Here is a 24,402-nt window from a genome sequence, read left to right on the forward strand (position 1 = left end):
GCTAGACGATCCTCCAACCAATGAGATATCTCGTCTTATCCCGCCGTTCGTTGCCAAGCGCTACGATTGGTTGCTCTCTTGTCTTCCTTCGATGTTCACTAGCAGCGTCCTCTGAAGGACGACATGGTAATACAACGTCGCTGTTGCCGAGGGAATTTCGGAGTACGCAATTGTCCCAGCTTCCACGGCGATACATTATTCAATTTTCGGAAGAATCTAATTCTCCTCAATGGTAATGATTATAATTATTTTTCTTATGTAATTTTATTGAATTTTTTTTTTCAAAGAAAATTCTTCTAAATGTTCTCCCAACGATTGCTACGGAATTATTTCGCAAATATGTCTTTAGTCTCTTTGTTCTTCGTTTGATCGTTTACGAGAACTATTTCTTTGTTCATTATTTGAATGGTTATTATATGATTTATTCGATCGAAATTCTATTGCATAGATTTCTATATTCGTTAAATTCTACGTTTATATACTTTAGGAAAATTCAAATATTTTTTCTAATATTTCGTATTTCTCCGTTATAACAATACCTAATATTTTATCGATCGAGTAACGTAGTACGATATTATATGTTCTACAAATTTTAGTTAATTTTTTGGTATATATATATTTGCATGTAAAAGGTTTCTATATATTTCGATATTTCAGAAAAGGAGTAACGGAATTCGACTATTCTTTTTTTTTTATACATATAATATATAATTACTACGAATCACGCCACCTGTATGCAAGTAACTGGTTCGATACTCGTTTTTTATTGGTCGTCGATAAACTTGTCGGTTGAGCGACAAATTCCTGTTGATACCATATTTGGATCGAGATGTTTTTAATTTCAATTATTTCTTCTATAAACATGACTTTTAACGTTCACGTTTATTAGCAGAAGAAAACTAATTAATTTTACTTTATTTCATGCTTCAATATTTGCAATGCATGTTTTATTTTTTTATATAGGAATATTTGTGCAGTAATTGCAACATATTTCAATATAAATTTGTTTTATATTTTTGTTTGTTTTTGTATGTCCTTTTAAGCGTATTATTTTTAAATTTACAGTAAGTCTCAATCAATATTTTTTCGTAATAGAATATTTCAAAGTTCTTATTATAAGATATAAGTTTAATAATCATAAAACAGGTTTCTGTGTATAAAAATTTTGAAGCTTTACATTGCAAACAAATATCAATTATTTCAAATTTACAGTTGGGATCAGGTACGAATATTTCTGTAACTCATTTTGTATAAAGTTGATTATACAAAACAATGTAAGCAATATATGTTTTTATTTACAATAAATAAATTACATTTTCATTGATAGTTTAACAGAGTCATAGAATTAGGAAGAAAAGTGATTGTAACGCTATCAAAATGTTGGCACTTTTATAATCTATAAAAAGTGATACTATTCCTTTAGTATGCTATTATAAAATCTTATAACGGTCCCATTATCTGATATATCGACGACTATTAGTCATACTTGGTTCCAATTAATCTGGTTCAGAATGAAGTTCTTAAAGATGAACTAGTGTGCCAACATAGCAAGGTATTATAAAAGCATACCATCGAAACCACTTACATATAGCAGTTTTCATCAGTTATGCGTTCTGGTAAATATTTATAAAATCTTAAAGATGTATATATCGTTTATATTACATATAAAATATCATTTGCCAACAATTTGTAAGTGTTACCTTCAACATATATGTAAAATTTAAATGATTCATAAAAATATAAGGGGGAGGAGTTTTACCTTTTTTTTTTTAGTTTAAAGTTTATAGTGTTAAATCAGATGACATAAGCCAATATTATGATGAAAGTGTAGTTATAAAATATAGTTTGACAAACAATGTACAAGTTGTAAATTCAAATTTAGTATTTAATTTTTTTTCCCCCTTTTTGTTTTTCTTTTTTTTTTCTTTCTTTTTTTTCCCTTAAGATTTTGTAATACTGAGTTTGGAAGAAGCCAAGCCAACTCGCGAAGAGAAATTTAAGAATGATTCGTAATTATCGTTTGCATAACTTTTTTTTTGTTTTTCGTTTACTATTGGATTAGATATCTTACTTCACATTCTTACATGACTTTTTTTGCATATAATTTTTTTTTTATTTATATACTACCTAGGGTTTTGTATTATATCTTTTTTTTTTACTCTTTTTCTTTTTTTGAAAATATAATTTAATATACGTATACTAATCTCTAATATAAAATATATTTTAAGTACCAGTTCAATGTGTAATTTTTGAAAGCTGCATGTATATTTATATCGTTTAGAGAAAGAGTTAATAATCTAATCAATTATTTATTACTTAATATTGTAATTGGAAACGATATATAATTTTCTTTTTTTTTTTTTTTTTTTTTTTTTTTCATAAAAACATATACATATCTTTTAATGTGATAATACTTCTGCACATTTATAAAAAAAAAAAAATTTGAAAATAAACCGAAAATATATTTGTAAGCTCAATTCAATGTAAATCTCTCATATCAAAATATTTCCTATATTCAAGATAAAAATGACGAGAGACGTGGATATTCATCATAGGAATATTACTTAAATGAATAATAGATTTGTAATGATATGTAAATGACATCTTGTCATGTTTACATTGAAAAATTTTTTTTTTTAATATATCTATAAATGTAGTTATTAAAAAATATATTATCAAGATTGTTTCTTTTTTTCCTTCTTTTTAAAAAGTCATTCATTTTATGATCACATTAAGCTAGTAAAACAATAAACTTAGCATTTATAATCAATGCTTATAGAGTTTGAATCATTTGAAATTTTGGAAGTGCATAAAAATGACGTAATATGTCTTCGATAGAACGATACCTCTCTGCGTGAAGTATTATTAGATTTTGTTGTTATTGTATCAGATAATTTTCATATTTTAATATATATTCAATTTCTATCTTATAATCTTAAGGGAAGAAATGTTGGCTTGGCATTTTGGGCACACACACACACACACATGTACACATTTCGAAAGTATACATGGCCTGTAGTTGGAGCTCAGTTAAAATAGACACACCAAATGCTACGTTAGACTATGTTACATTGATATCTTTCAGTGACAATCACTTTGACTGGACCTCATTGCATATAATTGTGCGATATACAACCTGTATTGAAATCATTTTTTAACTCAAGCACGTTTAGGTACAATTTCTGCAAATTTGAAATCTGATTATGCTATAGGAAAGACATCGTGTACTTAAGTGCTTTATTAACATTGTCTTGCTTTCTTTCATCAGACAGTTAAATATAAGATACTATACAACTGCCATTTAACATGATAAATACTTTAATTTTGAGAAATTATGAACAGAATCATTAAAATGATAAATTGAGTTATTAATAATAATAACAATGGTTAACATACATTAAGCATAGTAAATTGAACACTGTTTATGTGGTTTCTACAAATTTCATATTTTCTTTAAGGAAAAAAAAAGAAAGAAGAAAAACATATAATCTATTAATTTGTCAAATATTTTTTTCAGTAATTTTAAATTCGCAATAGTAGAATATTTAAAAGTTTCGTATTAAATTAAAACAACCGACGCTGTTTCTATATGTCATCAGTTACTTAAATCTATAATAATAACTAACACATGATATTTTTATATTATACATAAATATATACAAACGTATCTTCTCTTATTTATATATTCCAACACTTAGTCAAAACTAATATCATACATGTGTGTGTGATAACGCGCATGTGCGCTTGCATGTCGTCGTTATATGCACCGATAAGCAAGATTTCGTATTAACTCGTAACATCTGAATACTCTTAATAGTTGCACACAACATTTGCACTTTAAATACAGAATCACATACCAGTCCATTGCACGTTATATTGTTACAACGTTATTATATATAAATATAATATAATATATCAGAATTATATGTTCTTTCGAGTGATGTATTTAAAGATTTGAAGAAACATTGTAAAGTGTTAGATGAGGACTATACAAGCATTTACAATGTTATGGATTTATGGTAGAAATAAGCATATATATATGCATACAGCATAATCATATATATATAAGATATTAGATATCTTTTAAAAGTTTTCATTTTGTAACTCCTTTTTTTTTTTATTTCCTTCTTTTTTGTATTCTATCTATATTTTGCTGTTATATTAGACATAATGGTATATTATAGTTCTGTTTCCTAGTTATATTTTACGATAATTATGTACTCGTTGAAATTTTTCAAATGTTCTTTTCAAAGTACTTACTAACATGACGAGTTTAGTATATTTTCAAATTTATTGTTAGATATCTCTCATCAACAGTTAATTACTTTTGGTCAACAGTATTCACTGTACATCCATATATAGTAGATAGCAACTTTTTCTCTCTAAATTAATAGAATTTTATGTTAAGACCATAACATTTTAAAGAAATATTTTGATCACAATACAACATCATATTAAATAATGTTTTTCTTTTTTTTTTTTTCTGTCGTTTTATAGAGATTTATCAGAGTTGAAATGCTTTTATACAAATCCCTCATCTTTTAAATGGCCAACATACGTTTATGAAATATAGTATCTGTTACTGAACATTTGCCGATGTAGCAAATAATTTTGGCACTATGTATCTCCTATCTTTTGTCGGCTGTGATCTTCTCTAACGCGTTCATCTGTAGCAGTAATTTTCTTCTGAGTATTTTCTTTTTCCCTACATTTATTCGCAGTTCTATCCCCATGAATATTTGTACTAGACTCTGTTTCAATATTATGTTCAACAAAACAGTGCACTTGCAATTCATTTACATTACGCATAGACACTGGACAGACTTGGCACTTGTATGATTGTTGTAAATTATTTTCCGATGAAACTGCCGATTGATTAGCATTTTCCTTCATACCATATTCCCGTTTCTGTTGATTAAATTGCGAATTAGCAATGTGAACATCCATCATAGATTTGGGATCTTCAGTTGCAATTGGCACGTGATATGATCGAGACATTTCTCCTTCCGTCGTTGGTTTCACGGGAAACGAATACATTGGGTGTTGAGTTATAGGTTCACCTTCGTCGGAAGATGTTTCACTTCCGCTAATAGGTTGTTGACTTTGAACTACATCTGTATCCCATTGACCCATTTTATTGGGATCCTTTTCGCAAAGCCTTTGTGCCAAAATCTATTAAAAATTGAACAATATTGATATATTGTACACTTTATCTAGTTTTATTATCGATAATTTCGAACATATACTAACCTGAAGACTAGTAAGACTATTATCACAATCCGTGGTGTCGATATCATTTAAATTGATACCAGATCTTTCCATTTCGGCATATGTACCAAATGGTAATTTACCCAAACATTCCAATTTCATAATATGCATTTTACTACGTAAATGTTTAGCCAAATGACCGTGTATTCTGAAGGCGATTTTGCAATCTGTACATTTGAAGGGTCTAGGATTGCTAGTAGTGGCAGCTCCAAAAGTAGACGTCATACTGACCTATATCCCAATTATTAAATATTTATTGTATTTTAATAAATTAAAAAGTTAAATAAATCTCGAAGATAGAAAATTCCTTAAATAATACCTTATTGTGATGTGAAACTGATCTTTCGTGTTTCGTTAAGTGGCCTTTTGTTCTGAAGGAGACTGCACAACTCTCACATCGAAATGGTCTTTCGAAATAATGAATATTGATATGCAATCGTAAATGACTAGGTTTGGTGAACACCTTGTTACAAATCGCACATATACTTCGGCCGTCTTCCGTAACACTGTAACTATATACCATAGGTTTAATTCTTATAATGATTATTTTATCTTTTTCAAAATCTATTGTATGAATGTACAATGTAATATATATGACCACTTTTATTAATTATAAAAAAAATGATAAAGCTAACCTTATATAATTCGGTGCTGGTCCAGTGGATGGTTGTAGAAATTCAGCTTGAGGTTTAGCACTTCCTACAGTTGGAGATTGTGACCTAAAATCTGGACCACCTACAACCACCTTCCGAGCTACCGTGTGCTTAATACTATCCACAATATTTTGTTTCGTCATTTCTGCATTATGTTTGATTTCAGAACGATCAGCATTCTTGATATCTATATTCTGTGGTCTAGGTACATCCTGCAATTTAGGTGACTCGCGCGTAGATGATTGTATTATTTCGAAATGGCGTCTTGCTTCTTGCGGTTGAGATCTATATTCTGATCTGTATTCCGACATACGCATATCTCTACTAGGAGGTCTATTATCTGAAATAACTTGTCTTGTTTCCATGTTTCCTGGTGGGACGATCTCTTGACGTACATCCGTTGGTATTTGTTTAAATTCTGTTCCTAAAGGTTGTATCTCCTGACCACGTAATTTATAATCTTGAGTGGTTAATCGTAACTCTTGAGGTTGGGTACGATAATCTTGATTAGGCATTCTGACTTCTCTGTTAGGAGATCGAAGGTCTAGATTTCGAGGACTTTGACTTTGCATTCTAATATCCGAAGGTAATCGCATTTCTTGGTTAACTGGTCTTACTTCTTGATTCGCTACGTTCATTGTTTTAAGTATAGAAGTTCTTTCGGGTTCATTGTTACTATATTGTATCGGAACGAATCTGTTATTTGGATCGGAATGAAAATTTTTCGGTGAATGACGATCTAGAACAGGTGTGCTACGAGATGATATATCAACTGAATATTTATTTCTTTCTATGGGATTGATATTTTTATTCATTACGATGAATTCATATTCGATATTACTTCTCGGATTGTTCTCATGAATATCTCGACTCGTATGCTGCTGCTGCTGCTGTTCTTTATCTTTGTGTATCGATTCGAAATTATATAATAATCTTTCCATTGCTACGCTGTTTTGATAAATCTTTTCTCGAATTTCTGATTTAATTTCGTCCGCGGTTTGTTTTGCTGAGTATTTTATCTTAGATTGTATTAATTTTTGATGAATTTTCGCATGAACCGTAAGAATGTCACCACCGTCATCTACATTTCTTGTTTTCCCACCAGCATCTTGGTATTTAGGATAAACGTCTCTGCCATCTCCGCTCATCGTTGTATCAATTTTCGAATTTCCCACACGATATTGTTGTTTGATTTTACTATCCATAACGTGTCTCTCGGTTAGATATGCTTGAAGCATACGTCCTTCGGCATTAGGCTTCCATTCCCTTCCTTGTATAGGTAATCGTTCCATTGTCTGTACTATTGTTTGCAATACAACTGGTTCTGATACCGGTGTCAAGATGTCAGCAGGCATTGCTCTTTGTGGTACTGGTGATGGTGCAGGCTGCTGTTGTTGTGCAGTAGTAGTTTGCTTAGTCGTAAGATCCATTGGTTGAGATATCTGCTGACGCGAATCTGAGTCGGTTATCTCTTCCACTTCGATATCCGAGTCTTCTTTTTTCGATAATTGTATAACACTGCTTCTTAACTCATCAGCAGCTGTCCATTTTGAAGGGAAATAGTAACGATGCGAATGTTCATTCTGAATGAGGCTAGTTTCTTGATCGTTCGTATTATGATCGCTCGTAGATAAAGTGCTAGTGGAAACGGTTGATATGATATTCGTTGTAACTGAACTCGATGGAAAAGTCAAAGTATAAGGATATGTTGTTGGTCGACCCGAAGGTAATAATCCTGGAAATCTGTTAGTATTACGTTGCGACAGGCTGAGCAAACTTTGCGCAGCTTCGTGCTCTTCGCTCCCAGATTCTTCACTTTCGTCTCCTTCACCTTCGCTCTCTTCTTCCTCCGAAGTTGATTCTTCGGTATTTCCACCGACGGCCAATCGTGCGATAGCTTCTTTATCGATATTCTCATCGCAAACTGTTGTTGGTACTGGAGCTATTCCAAGCTCAACACATTTTTTATAATGTGCTTTTGACTTCATATGTTTCGTGAGATTGCCCTTGGTCTTGAAGCTGTTGAAAAATATATGCAAATGTATTGTCATTTATTTTTATTAATACAGGAAACATAAGGCAAACAATCGAATAGGAAAAAACGTGAATTTAAAAGAGACTAATTAAATATGAAACTAAGGGTTGAGACTGATTGTTACAATCGTTACAATGAATGTTACAATATATAAAAAAGAAATTACCTAAAAGCACAGTGCCTGCAGGTGTATGGTCGTACATCCGTATGAGTTCTGATATGTTTCTTCAGCATCGAAGGCTTCTTACAACGAATTCCACATTCTTCACAGACATATCGACCACGACCTAATCGAATCGAAACGGGAATGAATCAATTTCTTCTTGCAAATGTAAACCCGTAAAGTAACATAGGTCTTATATGACTTACCACGACCTCTAACGTAAGTGTAATCCTCGTTACTTTCAAAACCACCGTCGAAAATTTTAATTCTTTTGTATTTTTCTAGTATATCACTTTCTAAGCCACTATCCGGACTCGTTGGAGTGATAGGCCTCTGCGAAGAATGAGTTAAAATATCTTCTCGCATAGTACAAGCGGTGGTATAATTAAGAGGTCTGTTTCTAGAATCATAATGTGCCAAATCCAAATCTGGTGGTGCTTCTTTGCAAATTTTCCAATTGGAATACATAGAAAGACCGTGCTGTTGCGTAACATACATAGGCTGCGGCCTGTTAAGGGTACAATAAAATACTCTAGTTGAACACTTTAAACCTAGATATGTATAGGCGTGTCCATTTAAATAAAGTTGTCCATAAGATTTTTTTGGTCTAGGAGTTTCTGGGCTTATCAGGGAAAGTGTATTCGCCGTTGGCGTAATACCGTGATGTTTTTTTGGCGTAAACGTTCCAGGTTTTAACGGTAAAGAAGTGGGTCTTAAAAACTTATTAACACTAGTCTCTTCTTTAGCACCGTCACTAGTTTTCGGCGATTTAGCTTCAGACTTATCCGTTTTAACAACTAATTCTACGAAAGTTTTACTTGGCACTTCTGATTTGGATGAATCTAAATTCACAAGTATCATTGGGGGTGTTTGTGTAGGGGGTAGCGGTGGCGGTGGTGGTGGTGGCGGTGGTGTTGCTGCTGCTACTGCTGCTGCTGTTGTTGTTACTACTGATATTTTAACTATCGAAGGATCCAATTTTAATTTGCTTTCACCAACCGTGTTATAACTTTCGACTACCTTTCCTCCTCTCCCTTCGAGAACATTTATTTTGATACGACCATTTTCACGAGAAGGCGAAGAATCGTATTTCAGATTCGAACCATATTCCAATGTTTCGACCTGCGTTCTACCGATTTCCAGCTCCGCAATGTTCCAAGTAGAAGGCCTTTTTCTGTTCTCCAAGGTCGATTTAGGTGAATATTTGGGCTTGGGATACGAATTTGCAGAATTAACAGGTGCGTCGATGCCGTTAGAATAAGCGTAGGTCTTATCGACGTTGGGACTTTTTTCAAGAGATAATTCTCTAGTCTCACGTGGGCTTTCCATGGCTTTGTGTTTAGCATTAACGTTGAGTTTGATATGACGATCAAGTTCCGTTATTAGCAGCTCGGTGGCAGCAGATGTGAGAGAAGACATCCTACTCGTTCGATATTTGTCGGTAGAAGTATCGACCTTAATTGTAGGAACTTTGGGACTCGTTAATCCACTTCCGCTTCTCAGACCATCGCTACTAGGAGTTTTAAAGCTAAGCTTGGTCTCCTTCGCGGGACTAGCAAGATCCAATGGTTGGCCCATTATCGAGACATGTTGTTCACCGGATATCGGTCCCGGAATTCCAGGTACGTTGGGTGTTTGAATCTTGACTGGACTGGCGAGATCCAAAGGTTGGGATATCATATGTAATCCGGGTACACCTGGTATGACTTTATATCCAACTTCACCAGATCCCACACCAGGAGATATATCTATGGGTGGTGGTGGAGGTTGCGGTGGTGCCCCGGTTAGGGTATGCGGTCCTGGCATACCAGGTACATAAGGAATAACCTTACCACCGTGAAGAATACTCGTGATACCCGCTTGAGGCAACGTCAATGGATTATAAGCGGTTATGCTCGTCAATGGATTAAAATGCGGTTCCAGATAGTTGAAGCAGGACATAGTCGGTGCTATGTTTGGGGTTGATATGTTTGGTATGATGGGGGCCAACAATTTAGGAGTGTTTGGCAAAGATATGGAAGAACTCTGTTGCGTACTAGTAGGCGTGCTAGGTGGTTTGTGGACCATAGTACCACCCGAATGAAGACCCGATCTTACCACGATCGAAGATGTCTCCGACGTGACGCACTTGTTGCTTGAGATCTGTTCGCTAGTCGGCGAATTCGTTTGTCGTGGCTCGATTCTCATGGTCTTCGTCTCGCCCATATTGTCGAGTATCCTTACCTCGCCCCCGAACATTTGCAAGGAATTAGGCCTTGGATATTTGCTTAATTCCTCGAGAGATCTCAAACTAGTTGGAACCGATTCCGAGCGCTGTTTCTTCACGGGTGGCGCGTACGGGTCGACGAGTCTCGTGTTGCCTAACAAAGGTCCTGGCGAAGGAAGTGGTTGCAAAGTAGCATAATAATCGGAAGACTTAGACTCGAACTCGGATTCCCTCTTATCATTATCCAACTGATATTCCGATATCCTTGGACTGATCGGTCCCTTGCAATAATATCGTCGATGAGTCTCGAGATTATCGATACTCGTATACGGTATGGTGCAAGACGGACATACGTAACTCTCCACTATCTCCGAGGTGGTAACCTCGGTGTTACAAATATCACGAGTTTTCAATAAAAGATCTTTGATGATGGAAGCCTCGTTGGTGCTTGCTGGCGGGGTTGAATCCGTATTCTCTTGAGCGAAACTTTCACTGTAACAACGTTTCCTCGTCGAGGATTCGTCCACCGATGAGAGATTCAAGGGTTGATCGGATTGTTGCTTTATCTCTACCATACTTTGTTGTCGTTGCATTAATTTATGAAGACGCGGATCAACCGCGTCTACGATAGCACGATTGTCCGTTATTATTTTATCAATGTGTTCCTGCAACCGATCCGCGTTCGGTTTTGCAACGTTCACAACAGTGCCAATATTATTATTATTATTATTACTATTATTATTATTATTATTATTATTATTGTTATTATTAATATTATTATTAATTTTATTATTATTATTATTATTGGTCAATGGTATGGAAGAATTACTGGAAGAGTTCGTTGACGAAAACGAAGATGTGGTTTCCGCTTCATTGTTTATCGATTGTAGAGCGGTATGAAACTTTGGCTTGTAAATCTTTCCAGTTTTGACGGTCTTCACGACGGAGGAAGTCGTTGTGGGCGTTGATGTTGGCGGAGGTGGTGGAGTTCCTGTACCGTTACTAGCACTGTCAGACAGGCTGATGTCCGAGTCTTCCGAAACCTGCTTCAAAAGTAAGCACACACACACACACATACATATATATTATATATACACGCGTCTACGTTTAAAATATTTTTATCGAGATTTAACCCTTTGATTGCGAACAAAACCTTATATATATTATTATCGTTTTATTTTAATGCAATTATTGTTAGTTTATAACAAACGATACGTTAACGCAAGTCAAAGAGTTAATAATCGTATATTATTAAATAATATCTGTGATATATTAGTGAAAAATACCTTGCTGCTATCACCGCCTTCCGTTTTTAAAGCATGAGTACGAGATCTACGATGTTTGTAAAGATTCGACTTTGTTTTAAAAGCAAAACCGCATGGCACGCAAGGATAAGGTCTCTCGTTGGTATGTGCTCTTATGTGCTTTTGCAACACACTCGGTTTCGCACAGGAAAGCTTGCAATAAGGGCAAACGTATCCGGTTTTTCGCGATTCCGCGGGCTCGGTCTCGGCGGCCTCAGGTGATGCCTCGGCCTTGAGGGATTCCTTTGGTGAATCTCTGCTCTCCTTGACCGTTTCCCTTTTCTTCGCGAGATCGGTATTCCCCATTTTGTTATCATCATCGGCCGTGCTTTCCTTCTTTGCCTCGACTCTAGGCGTAACCTCCGTCGTCGCCATCTTCTTAAACTTTTTGTGCAAATATTTTGGCTCGCCATCGTTGTTGTTGTTATTGTTATTGTTGTTATTATTGTTGTTGTTAGTTAATTGTGGATCTGTCATCGCCACAGTATAATATTCTGTAACAAAGGAAAAATGATTAAAACAAATGTATAATTATATCAATTTACTCACACGCTTATAATGTAATAATATGTAATAATTATGATAATGGTGGGATATAGGAGGAAGGGCTGGGATTTAATTATAAGTCTGAACAAACAAAAATTGACAAACATTTAAATTAAATCAATTTAGTCAATTTTTTATTCTATTTTTTTTTTATTTTTTTAATCTATCGTCATAATTATCGGACGCATACTTTTTCTAGATCAAATTTAAAGTTAAAAAAATATCGCTGAAATTGATTATAAAAGCAAATAACGAGTGAATAACTCGTTCAGGTGTAATTTACTAAATATTATTTTGTTTTATGAACAAATGTACGTAATATATATATAAAAAATCGCACTTTGGTTTGCCAAGTAAATCGATCGAAAAAAGAAGAAGAAGGTAGGAAGGTTGTGGATGGATTCGTACGAATTCGATTATATCCCACTTGAAACGTTCAATATTCACGGCATACAAAAGGTCGTTCTTCAGAAATTATGCGGGAATGGATTATGAAAGCGGAAAAAGCCGAGTTCAACAGTTCAAATAGTCCGTTTGACCGTCTCATATATATATATATATATATACCGTTTACTTATTAGGAAACTTTCCTTTGATTGGATTTCCATTTGTAATCGATTGATTTTTATTTACATATATACTTTACATATACACACATTTATTCACGTATTTAACGTACGTACGAATTTTCGTCAGCACAAATTTATTACTTTTTATTATTTTGTTGTATTTTTTAATTCCAATTTTAAATTTGGCATACAATGGATTATAATATATTCGATCAAATACGATTTTTCCTTAAAGAATTAAATATCATAAGTTTAATTAACCACAATTTTACTTGGAAAGGCATTAAATAATTCATTGTAAATTTCAATGAGAAAATAATAGAAGAAGAAGTACTTCTTCGCATTGTTTGCTTTCCTATACTTCTCTTAACGTTTCTAAGAATTCTTTTAACTAATACATAAGAATAGTACAGAATTGAACAAACAAAAGATTTTAAAAGTCTCTCTCTCTCTCTCTCTCTCTCTCTTTCTTTCTTTTTACCACTTGAATTTAACTTTAATCATTAAACAGAAATATCTTAGTTTTTCCTTAGACTTAACTTTTTTGGTGACATCGTTTTATTCGACAAAGTTGTATAGCAGCAGCAGTGGTAATAGTTAGTATCCGTCTTTTCTATTTAATTATCGTTTATTTCTATCTCAGGAAGAAAGCAAGATGGAAAACAGGAAACTTTAAATGATTTGACCAAAAAAAAAAAAAAAAAAAAACACGTAGCCACGTATTTAACTACGACGCAACAGAATGAATAATCAAATAAATCAAATAATCGGCAGAAAAAAACAAAACAAATAATATTAAACATAGGGAAACACAACGATCCTTGAAAATATTCATTCCATAAAATATTAATCACGATCTAATAGTATTCGTGAAAAACTACGTTCTTGGTTTTATTTAACTATACGAATGAGAATGACTAATACAACAAATTATATACCGTTTAAAGCAATAAACAATAAGATTAAGAGTGAGAGAGTGAGTGAGAGAGGGGTAAATATAAAAATTAAAAATTGTTGAATGTATACGACGTTGATTTAAATCTTTCTTTCTTTCTTTCTCGATGTTATATTCAGTTCAATTGCGAATATGTACAAAAAAAAAAATATAAACGCCGGCGCTTGGTTCGAAGTCGTGAGAAATGAATGAATCAACGAGGAGAGAGACTACTTGCCTCCTCGTATTCCCATTCACCGCTTTTATGCGTATTCCACGAAGTTTAACAGTCGTATCAACGCTTATCACAGGACGCTCTTTATGCGGTACAGGCCGAGTCACGAGTTTATTTTTATTCTTATATCCTATACACATATACACATACATACATACATACATACGTACACACACATACATATATATATGCTTGAATATCCGCAAACTCAGAGATATCCTTCTTTTAATAATCGGTTTATTCTTCCATCACTTTTTCTTCTCCCTTTTTTTATTTTTTTTTGCAAAATTTAACGATACAAAAAATCAAACTCAAAATAAGAAAATAAAATAAAATGAAATGAAATGAAAAAAAGAATATATGCGTTCCTATATATATTAATTTTCTTCGTTATCGATAAAAAAAAAGTCTTACTTTTAAAATCGAAAAACGTTACGAAAAAAAAATTACACGTTCGCGATATTAAATTTCGTCACGACTGATTAAAAAAAAAAAAAAAGAAAAACGTTACTTTCGGTCGATGATAATAATAAAAAAAAAAGGTTCTCTCTTTACGAAGATTAAATCGTGTAATAATAAAACAAATCGAAAGAAAAGAAAAAAAAAAGGAAAAAGGAATCATTATAATTCGCCCGTTTCTTTTTCTCGAGCATGATTCTTCTTTTTCTATTTCCTTCTTTTTCTTCTTTCTGCTTTTCTCAATGCTTATTGATATTATTGTTGGGTTGCCCTCTATCGCGATAGCTCGATCCTTGACCTCATCTTCTCTTCAGTGCCATTTAGACGACTTCTCTCTTGGTTGTGTGTGCTTTTTGTTAGAATTATCGATCTTTAGATATAATTTTCGGCACGTGTATTTTGTCTTAACGGGTGGTCGGACGATGATACAACCCTTTTTTCTTTTTTCCTTTTCTTTTTTCCAATATAACACGACGAAAAAAGATCAACTATCATTATTTCTCTAACAATCTTTTAATTCATTTATTTCATATCATATATTATAATTATTTTTTAAATAATTATTTATCATATATTATATTTATTAAATTCAACGGAAATTTTCGACGAGATGAATGATCGATCCTTATACTTTAGTAACAAATGATGTTGCAATTAGTATCGTACGAAATTAAAAGAGAAACAAAGATAAATAAATAAATGAAGGAAAAATAAAAACGAATTTATTAGATATCGAAACCTACGTAAATATAATGAGATTGGGATGGAGATGATGGTAATGCTCAGAATCAGAGAGAGAGAGAGAGAGAGAGAGAGAAGATTGACCTTTGTGTTATTTATGAGAGGGCGAGGCAGTGGCCTTTAATTTATGCTTAGATTGCATCGCGAGGACTGACATCGTTTATATATATATACATACATACATGTATGTATGTATGCAATATTACTTACGTACGTCTCTATTTTTTTTCTTTCGATTGATCTCTCACGCTTGTTTTTTTTTCTTGTCACACGAGCACACGTGGCACGCACACACACTCACTTACTCATATACTCACTCATACACACGCGTATAATTCATAATCTCGAATTATATGAAAAAAAGAAATATTTGTCAATGTTTTCATTTAAAAAAAACTGACATACATACATACATACATATATATGAAACGTGGTTAAATTGTAAATATTGAACGTGTCATGACGAGATAGTAGTAGTAGTAGTAGTAGTAGTAATCGACAAAGTAATTTAAGAGGATTTAATGAGCATAGAGAGCAGCGCGTTTGGTCAACAGTGAGTCACACTTTAGGTTCGGCCTCGACCTCCCTCCCTCCCGCCCTTCCTCGCTCCTACTCTCCCCCTTCTCCCAACCTTTGATTTAACGATAGTTTTTTGTCTATTTACACTGCACGATTCTAGTGGCGTCACGGGTTTCTCGTTGATAACGTTTTGACGGGTGCCCCCCACCACTTCTTCTATCTCCTACTCCTCTTCCGTCTCCTCGATCCATGGTTTCTCGATTATTAATGGAAATTCCTTTTCTTTTCTTTTTTTTACTTTTTACAGCAATGAGTATAGAAGAAGTTTATTCGACGATGGGTAAAGGCCGAAGTACGAACGAAAACAATGGATGAATGGTCCAAGAAAAGACCGTCTCTTTACTACACCAAGTGGCAAACGAGTCTGCTGCTGCTGCGAGAAGAGAGAGTAGAAGTAGAAGAAGAAGAAGAAGAAGGAGGAGGAGAAGAATAAGAAGAAAACGAAGGATAGTCTCTCTCTCTCTCTCTCTCTTTTTTTTTCTTCCGAGATAGCCATGCGGTATAAAAAAAGAATCGTAAGGTGCTGCCATCAGCAAGGAAACGGGAGAATCCCGTACACGCAAGTGAGTCACGCGTACGTGCGCGGCTATCACTTCTCTACACACACATACACACATATACACACACATTGACGCATATAAGAGAACGGAACCAACACCGACCTGACGACGACGCACAACGACGCTTCCCCCCAATCCCTTCTTCTTCTCTTAGCGGCCAACCCAACCGAACTCTAACGTCGACGACGTTCTTTACGTCCCCTCTCTCTCCCCCTCTCTCCTACCAATAATTTCCCCTACTTTTGCTTTGCTTTGCTTTGCCAGCAACAGCGGCAGCAACCGAGGCAGCAAAGCAGCGAAGCGCCTACGGTCACCACGAGGGAGACCCCTGATCTCTCCTCTCTTCTCGCTTGGTTTGGTTTGGCTTGGCTTGGCTCAAACTTGGCTTGGCTTCTTTTCATCCCCACCTCAACCAAAGCAAGCAAGAACACTCTACTAGTGCTAACACACCATATCACTACCACGGCGCAACACATTAATAAAACGAGTAGTAGTCACAGGCAAGTATGGAAGTGTTAGAAGTATTATGTATTATTATAACTTACAAACTTCTTGTTGAGAGGTGAACACACGTATTTACGCAAATTTCACTAACGATTGACTCTTACACCACATAGCAGCTGCAACTACATCAGCAACAGCAACAGCAGCAGCAGTAGCAGCAACAGCAGCAGAGGAAAGCAAAGCAAAGTAGCAAGCAAGCAAGCAAGCAAAAGTACGATAGAGAAAACGATTGGGTCAGACACCTCATGAACGTCTACCTACTAGCCGTGTCTACCACGCTGTTAGAGTGTCTACTATGTTATCCCTAGGACGTTCACGGCCGTGTGTATTATATATCTACGGAATTCCCCCATTGTCTTCTGAACGACCTCTCTCTTTCTCTTTCCTTTCTCACTCTCATTTTCCTTCTTTCATTCTTTCTTTCTTTCTTCCTTAATCTTTAACATCTATCTCCTTTTAATATCCACTACTCTATCCCTCAAAGATTTATATCTTTCTTCTTCTTATTCTTGTTCTTCGTTCCTTTACCAAGAACCGACCCTAAAGAAAGATACCTTTTATTTTCCTCTTTTTTTTTTCTTCTTTTTTTACACCTGTTATACCTGACAGAGCAAGAGAGAGAACCCAACAAAACAGAATTGTTTTCCTATTTTGTCTTTGAACACATCATAATCGTGTTCCTTTTTTATATATGCTCTCTTGTTTATATTTTTTTAAATTATTTTCTTTTCTTTTTTTTTTTAATTTACTTTCCTTCCGTCGCGTTTATTTTCGTATGACGAAAAAATTATTTTTCTCGGATTTTCTTTTATAAATAACTCTACGTAACTCAACAATCTCTTTCTCTCTCTCTCTTTCTCTCTCTCTTTATTTCATTCTCGAAAATATCCGTCTTCTTGCGTCGTTGATAAAAGGGGGAGAACGAAAACGAGATATCTTCTTGTTCGGTGATACGATAATCGATTTTCTTTATCATCCTAATACTCGGAATTTCAGTGGATTTACGCGGAACTTTGAGGCTGCCTTTAACGAACACGAAGCAAGCTTTCTCGTACGATATAAAGTTTTCTCGGTAAAAGAGTTTAGAACAGAGATAAGCTTTTGAGAAATTTTACGGGGGAAACCTTTGTCACTTGTCGTTTATCGTCGTTATGATAGAGACTGAAGGTTGTCCTTACGATTATTTTTATTTGTTACTTTCTTTATCTCTTGTAAGTGGGAAAATCGTGAAATCTCCTACGATAACATTGAACATTCTTTTTATATCGGGTTGAAAAATCTAAATTTCGGGTGCCGTTTCGTTGCGTGCGCGTATAATTGCAAACTACCTATATATGATTCAAAATAAATTTGTAATTTCTTCTTTAAAGTCCAAGTCATTCTTTGATAAGAATCTTGATAAACAAATTTGTACGATCTATTTAACAAACGCTTAATCTAACGAATGGATTAACTCTCATGTGTTTTCAAAGAGTTCTCCTTCCCCCCACTGATATCTTTCTCTCTTCCAGTGTTACACTTCTTGTTCTTTTTTTTTTTTTTTTTTTTAAATTTCACGTTAGTATTTCTTATTACACAGGATCGATGAAGAGAATAATAAAATCGTGGATTGGATGAGAGAATTGATCTCGACTGACTACGAACGAACACTTGATAAAACGTTTCTTATACACTTTCTCGAAGTTATAATATTTGTGTTTTGAATTCCTCTCAACACTCGGGGGTATTACATAATATTTAAGCGAAAGAGAGAAATAACAGCGTGCGTTAGATCTCTCCCAGAGATTCTAGAAGATCTAGACGTTCTAACACGAGTTTACAACGAACGAACGAACGAACAAGGCAAGAAGAACTCTCAAAAGACGAAATGTATTTTGCTTGTGAAAGTAAAAACGATTTCTCGAAAAGCTGTAATAGTTTAAAGCGAACTCAATCGATTCCGGGTAACGCGTCTCTTAGATATCTCGCGACAAATTAATCGAATACCTTCGTTAGATCGTGTGAGAAAAAAACTAGCCGAGGAATTCCGTGCTCGCAAGCTTGGATTCTTGTCGTAGCCCACGCGTGACAACGAGCCTTCTACCAACCAACAGAAAGAGACTCCACCACTCACTTTACTTCTCAAAGAAGGTTCTCATCTCGAGTTTAGATTCTATCGTTAGTAGAATATAACTTGTTTCTCTTATCCAACTTTCTTTTCCTCTCTCTCTCTTTCTCCCTCTTTCTTTCTCTTTCTTTCTTTCTTTCTCTTTATAGATCAAAAACAAAACAAGTTTGAAAAGGACGAATCGGCTCACGTGACACATTCAATATGGCGGCCAGCGCGCGAAAACAACAAAGATTCGAAATCCCGTCGAAGAAATCAATGAATAAATTGAAATAATTTTGTCGAATCTCGATATGGAAAATTAAATTACGAATTTTTGTAGATAAAAAAAGAAAAAAATACGGAAACAAAAATTATTATTGATAAGTAGAGGAGGAGGAGGAGGGAGGAGAACTTTGGAAAAAAGATTTTTCATGTTACGATGAGACAACTGCGACACGATCCTAGTCGTCGTTTAAGAACGGAGGTGTCTCTCTCGTGGCGTTGCATGAAAATAGCCGAGTGTACTTGGAATATCACGCGGCCTACGCGGTAAGCATGCTAAAAGGCGTTCGTCGGGTCGCATCGGCTTAAGAAAGAGCGAGTGAGTAAGTGAGTGAGTGAGTGAGTAAGAGAAAAAAGAAAAAAGAAAAAGAGAGAGAGAGATTGTACGCCGAAGAGAAGAAAGAGGAGAAGAAGGAGAAGAAGGATGAGGATGAGGAGGCTGAGGAGAAAAGGGAGGAGAGTCTTTCTCGGTGCTTCGTGTTCGGGAGAAGGAAGAGGAAGAGGAGGTAGAAGTAGAGGTAGAGTTAGAGGTAGAGGTGGAGGTGGAGGTTGAGAAGGAGAAGGAGGGCTCGTGGTTCACCTGTCGTCATGGCAACGCTGCTTCGCCGCTCACTTGTTACTCCATCGGAATGGCTCGGCCCTCGGTCGGTCGGTCCTCTCTTCGTTCGCAGCATCCGTAGAGGATTACGACGAACGACGAACGCGAGTTACGATCATCAGTCGTAAGAGAGACGAACTCCTCTCTCGTTTATCGCAAATAGGAAGAAGAGGTTACTACTAAAGAGAAGAGGGAGGAGGTGAATAGAGAGAGAAAAGAAGGGGTATATAGGAAATAGACATAGGTAGTATTAGTAGTAATAGTAGTAGTAGTATTTCCGCAGGTTTACACACATATGTCGAGGAGAGGAATACAAAAAGAAAATAATAACAAATGAATAAATGTATAAAGTAAAATAAGAAGAAGAAGAAGAAGAAGAAGGGTTATTCTGTATCTTACTAGCTCTCGCTAGGCTCGTTGACTTTCGTGCACGCTCGTGCTACACACGCTTGCATTTTTCTTTTGCTTTATGTTTTGCTTTGCTTTGAGTCTCGCTGGGTCACGTTGAAGTGAGGAGCGCGCGAAGACTCCCGGATATACGCGGAGGACGGGAACACGATTTTATTCGAGTCGCGGCCTCCTAACTGGAGGAGGACTGAAGAGGGGTTCAAGAAGAAGCAGAAAAAGAAGAAGAAGAAGGAGACAACGCCGAAGCCGACGCCGACGACGCCGAAGACGACGACGACAGCAGCAAACGGCGCTCTTTTTTCTTCGCTCCTCTTCTCTTCTCTTCTCTTCTCTTCTCTTTTCTTTTCTTTTCTTTTCTTTTCTTCTGTTGGTCGCTCTACTACTCTCTCTCGACGCGCACTCGAGCAGAAGTCACTCTTTCTATTTTAAGCGACGTGCACTCGGACCCTCGCCGCTTCAACGCAAGCGACCGCGCATTCTCGATTTTCTACGTGTTGAGAGAGACGCGATGGACGAACAAGCTCTCTCACTCTCTTACTCTTTCCCTTTTATATTTTTTTCTCTTTGGAACTCTTGACACATTCACACACACACGTGTACACATGTAGTACGCTAAAGATTGATCTCTCTCTTTCTCTCTCTCTATCTCTTTTTCTCCCTTTTTTTATATATATAATATATATAAAAGTATGTATGTACTTACTATGTCTCCCTTCCTTCTCGTTATCCACTTACGAGCGCGTCGATCTGTTTGCTATGCAAATCCCGTCCGACCGGCGCTGACGTAGACGGCGGCAACACCAACGCAGAAACGGGTCCGTCGACGATATCTCCTACTAACACACTTAACCGCTGCGCGGTTAGTCATTGCCCGCGGACGCGCACACGTAGAAAATGTAATCGGACGACGACGATGACGACGACGACAACGACAACGACAAGGTGGTGGAAGAGGAAGAGGGGTAGATAGAAGAGTAGGGGCTGGGGGGAGGAGGGATGAGGATCAACGGCGTCGCGGGGAGTGCTGCAACACTTTCGAGGGAATCTCCTTCTTCTATCTTTCTTTCTCTTTTACTCCCTCTTTCTCTCTCGTAGCACGTTGCGTTATCACAGAACTCTCTCGCTCTCTCTCTCTCTTTCTTTTTCAGCGTTGACACACGGACACACACTGCGTGTTGCTGACAACTCTTGATGCCACCAGCGCGCACCACACCACTACTACTTCACCAACTCTGCTTTTATAACTGAACTGAACTACTACTATTACTACTACCACTCTACTACCGTACTACTACTACTACTACTACTACTATACTACTAACAGAGAGCAGCAGCAGCAGCAGCAGCAGAAGAACGACGTCGACGACACAAGCGCAACACAGAAGCAGCACGAGTGGCAGTGTAAAGCCAGCAGCAGGGAGAGACGTCGTCGTAGCGGCAGCTCGAAAATTCTCTTTCTTTCTCTCTCTCTCTCTCTCTTTCTCTCTTTAAGAGTTGCTACTGGTATTGGTGCTACTGCTTGACGTCATCGGCGCCTAATCGCGAGACGTACTTGCCACACACACCGTACGTACCCGTCTAGTATGCAAACCGTCTGTGACCGTTCCTTCTTTCTTCTACTTCTTTTTATTATGTTTCCCGTATTATATTTATCTCTTTTTCCAGGTAGAGAGTGGATGATCAGACGTCACAACGATGCGTCCTCTTCGCTCGCGCACTCCAGTCTAAGGAGATAAGCATCCTTCTCCTTCTTTCGTATAATGATGATGATGATGATGATGATGATGATGATGATGATGATGATAATGATGATAACGATGACGACGATTTAAATGATGACGATAATGATAATGATGACGACAACAACGAGGTCCACCTCCTCCTGGATCGCGCCGTCTCCTCACGTGTTGTTTCTCCACCTCCAGCTTCTCTTGATTCTACACCACCTCCCACTCTCGTCCTCGCGCGAGACGTTCGACGTCCGTCGTCGTACGTACCCACTAGATTCATCGATCGAACCACCACGATGATCTTTTCATCGATTCCTTCTACTCTTTATTCCTTGTGTTTTGAATTTTCCGTTAAGAAGATCACCAAGAGAAAAATAAGAGAAATACAAGGATGGAATTTGCAACAAAATTAAACTTTATGTCTTATTTCTCTTTCTATCTATTTTTTCTTCTCTTTATCATATATATCTGTATTATACATATACATAACACACACACACATACACACACATACACTCATATATATATATATATATATATGTGTATATCAATCTCGATCTATCTTTTTGTCGAAGAGAAGACGCAAGAACGACCAGTCGATCCGCGCGCTTCCGCCGGCCCGCTTCCACTGACTGAGCAGCTACGAAAACCACCGAGCGAGCCGTTCACGCGTACCGGTTTTCTCGCTTCGAGCGTCGACGACCGCCGAGAGAACGAAGGAACGAAGGAACGAGCGAACTAACGAACGTATGAACGAACGAATGAGAACGTACGAAACGTACGAATGGTATCGACTCTCTCTCTTTCTCTCTTTTCTCACACTTTATGTATACGTTTATTAAAAGTCAACTCGTCGTTGATCGTCGCCGTCGTCGTCGTCGTCGTCGTCGTCGTTGTTATTATTATTATTATTATCATCATTGTCACAGAAACGACATAGTTCAACGGCGACACAAGATAGTCATAGTCATCATCGTCGTCGTCGTTGTTGTCGTCGTCGTCATCATCGTCTTCGACGACTAACAAAGTCGTCTCCAAGAGGAGAACTACGAAACGGCACGCGCGCCTACTGCTGCTACTGCTGCTGCTACTCCTCTTGCTCCTCCTGCTGCCAAACAACTCCGGCGTTGTTATTGTTGCGTAACTGGCGGCTTCTCGTGTACGTGTGTATGTGTGTGGTGCGTGTGTGTGTGTTGTGTGTATGTGTATGTGTAGGAGCCTGCTGCCTCTCTGAGAGGTCGCGAGCGACAGGAATCGTGGGTGAGCCAGTGGGCGATCGACGACCATACATACGAAGAAGGGGGTTATTTTACCGAGTGCTCCCCCCAACTACATTCGCAAAGAGAATGACAAAGAGAAAGAGAGAGAGAGAATGACACACACACACACTCACACACAGCACAACACACATATACAACACATAACACACCAAAGAGAGAGAGAGTGCGCGAGCAGTGCGCCGTCTGGCGTGGCTGCCGACAGTCTACTGCTTTCCGAGAAACACGAGGTGATTCCGTGTATCGAGCGCACTCCCCTCCCCTAGCCCCTTTCACGCTCATTCCCTTCCCCCACCCTTCTTCCTTCCTTCCCTACCGAGAAGGATCCACGTGAAAGAGAGAGAGAGAGAAAGATATATCACAAATACACGGAGAAACCCTCGTTCCCTCAGGGACGACGAGCTCTTACTACTATACTCTCCTTACGATTATTGTCTTCACTCTCTTCTTTCTCCTCTCTCTCTCTCCCTCCCTCCCTCTTTCCTTTCTTCTTTAAAATTCATTTGGTTTAATCGCCGGGATCGACTAGGTTCTTATTTTCCTTTTGAGCATATATGGTACAGCACAACACACACAACACGTTCGAGGTTCCTAATCGTGGTGGTAGCTTTGCACACCCTTATTTATTTCTTTAGTCCTTCCTTCCTTCCTTCCTTCCTTTCTGAGGAAGAAGAAAAACAAGGAGGGATCATCGCGACGTAATAATCGGAGACACCCTAGGGCTATTTTGAGCGAGAATCCTCGCGATTAACGATCGAGATCGCTTTGTGTTAGCGGCGCTCTATTTTTATACGAGTTCCAGCTATTTTTGGGCTGCAAATTTGAAGCCAGAGGAAGGCAATCGTAATCTGCTTTATTTATCCTGGGGCCCGTAAAAGCCAAGGACAAACTGTTAGTTTTTCGTCTATTGGCGTTAGTAGCGTGTCGAGATTCCTCTAAACGTTCCTTTTGTCTTTTTCAAATTTTCTTTAATCGCGAATGATCAAGATTGTTTCATAAATTAGATAAATATCCGTGATATTTGTTTCTTCCCTTATCTAAGGAAAATAATCATCGTACTTTTATATTCGAAGCTTCGTTACCGAATCGGACGATGATCGTTCACGATATCCGACCGATAAATATCGAAAGAGGACACAAACATGCATGCATCTTCTTCTTTTAGCAACTCGGGATCGATCGTTCGTTTTCCTTAGAAGAAACTTTCTCTTCTTACTATTTATTTTTGATCTTTTTCATTCCACGTCTAACTTTTACTTATT

The 24,402-nt window shown here is 36.8% G+C and overlaps 1 protein-coding gene and 3 long non-coding RNA genes across 7 annotated transcripts; 3 read left to right on the forward strand and 1 right to left on the reverse strand.

The window, feature by feature from the left end:
• The first annotated feature begins 35 nt into the window (after positions 1-35).
• LOC122520065 lies at positions 36-16,092 on the forward strand. Its single transcript, XR_006304436.1, has 2 exons — positions 36-232; positions 15,940-16,092. It is a non-coding gene; the product is annotated as an uncharacterized LOC122520065 (long non-coding RNA).
• LOC122520062 lies at positions 1,276-21,803 on the reverse strand. Of its 4 annotated transcripts, none has more exons than XM_043639978.1 (8): positions 20,837-21,803; positions 11,612-12,123; positions 8,326-11,371; positions 8,123-8,243; positions 5,904-7,940; positions 5,588-5,780; positions 5,251-5,499; positions 1,276-5,172 (listed from the first exon to the last, which is right to left on the reverse strand). In XM_043639978.1, the coding sequence occupies exons 2-8, from the start codon at positions 12,104-12,106 to the stop codon at positions 4,618-4,620; spliced, it is 6,696 nt and encodes a 2,231-aa protein (XP_043495913.1). In that variant the 5' UTR covers positions 12,107-12,123; positions 20,837-21,803; the 3' UTR covers positions 1,276-4,617. The 4 variants fall into 4 exon arrangements, with proteins under 4 accessions (XP_043495913.1, XP_043495914.1, XP_043495911.1 ...); XM_043639979.1 differs by lacking the exon at positions 20,837-21,803 and adding an exon at positions 19,708-19,732 and having other exon boundaries at positions 5,588-5,774; positions 8,326-11,368; XM_043639976.1 differs by lacking the exon at positions 20,837-21,803 and adding an exon at positions 19,708-19,732 and having other exon boundaries at positions 8,326-11,368.
• On the forward strand, positions 18,334-19,153 carry LOC122520063. Its single transcript, XR_006304434.1, has 2 exons — positions 18,334-18,913; positions 19,013-19,153. It is a non-coding gene; the product is annotated as an uncharacterized LOC122520063 (long non-coding RNA).
• Positions 21,609-22,272, forward strand: LOC122520064. Its single transcript, XR_006304435.1, has 2 exons — positions 21,609-21,699; positions 21,799-22,272. It is a non-coding gene; the product is annotated as an uncharacterized LOC122520064 (long non-coding RNA).
• Positions 22,273-24,402: the final 2,130 nt, after the last annotated feature.

Source organism: Polistes fuscatus, unplaced genomic scaffold, assembly GCF_010416935.1.
Source record: "Polistes fuscatus isolate 324 unplaced genomic scaffold, CU_Pfus_HIC Scaffold3, whole genome shotgun sequence".
NCBI classification, from domain to species: domain Eukaryota; kingdom Metazoa; phylum Arthropoda; class Insecta; order Hymenoptera; family Vespidae; genus Polistes; species Polistes fuscatus.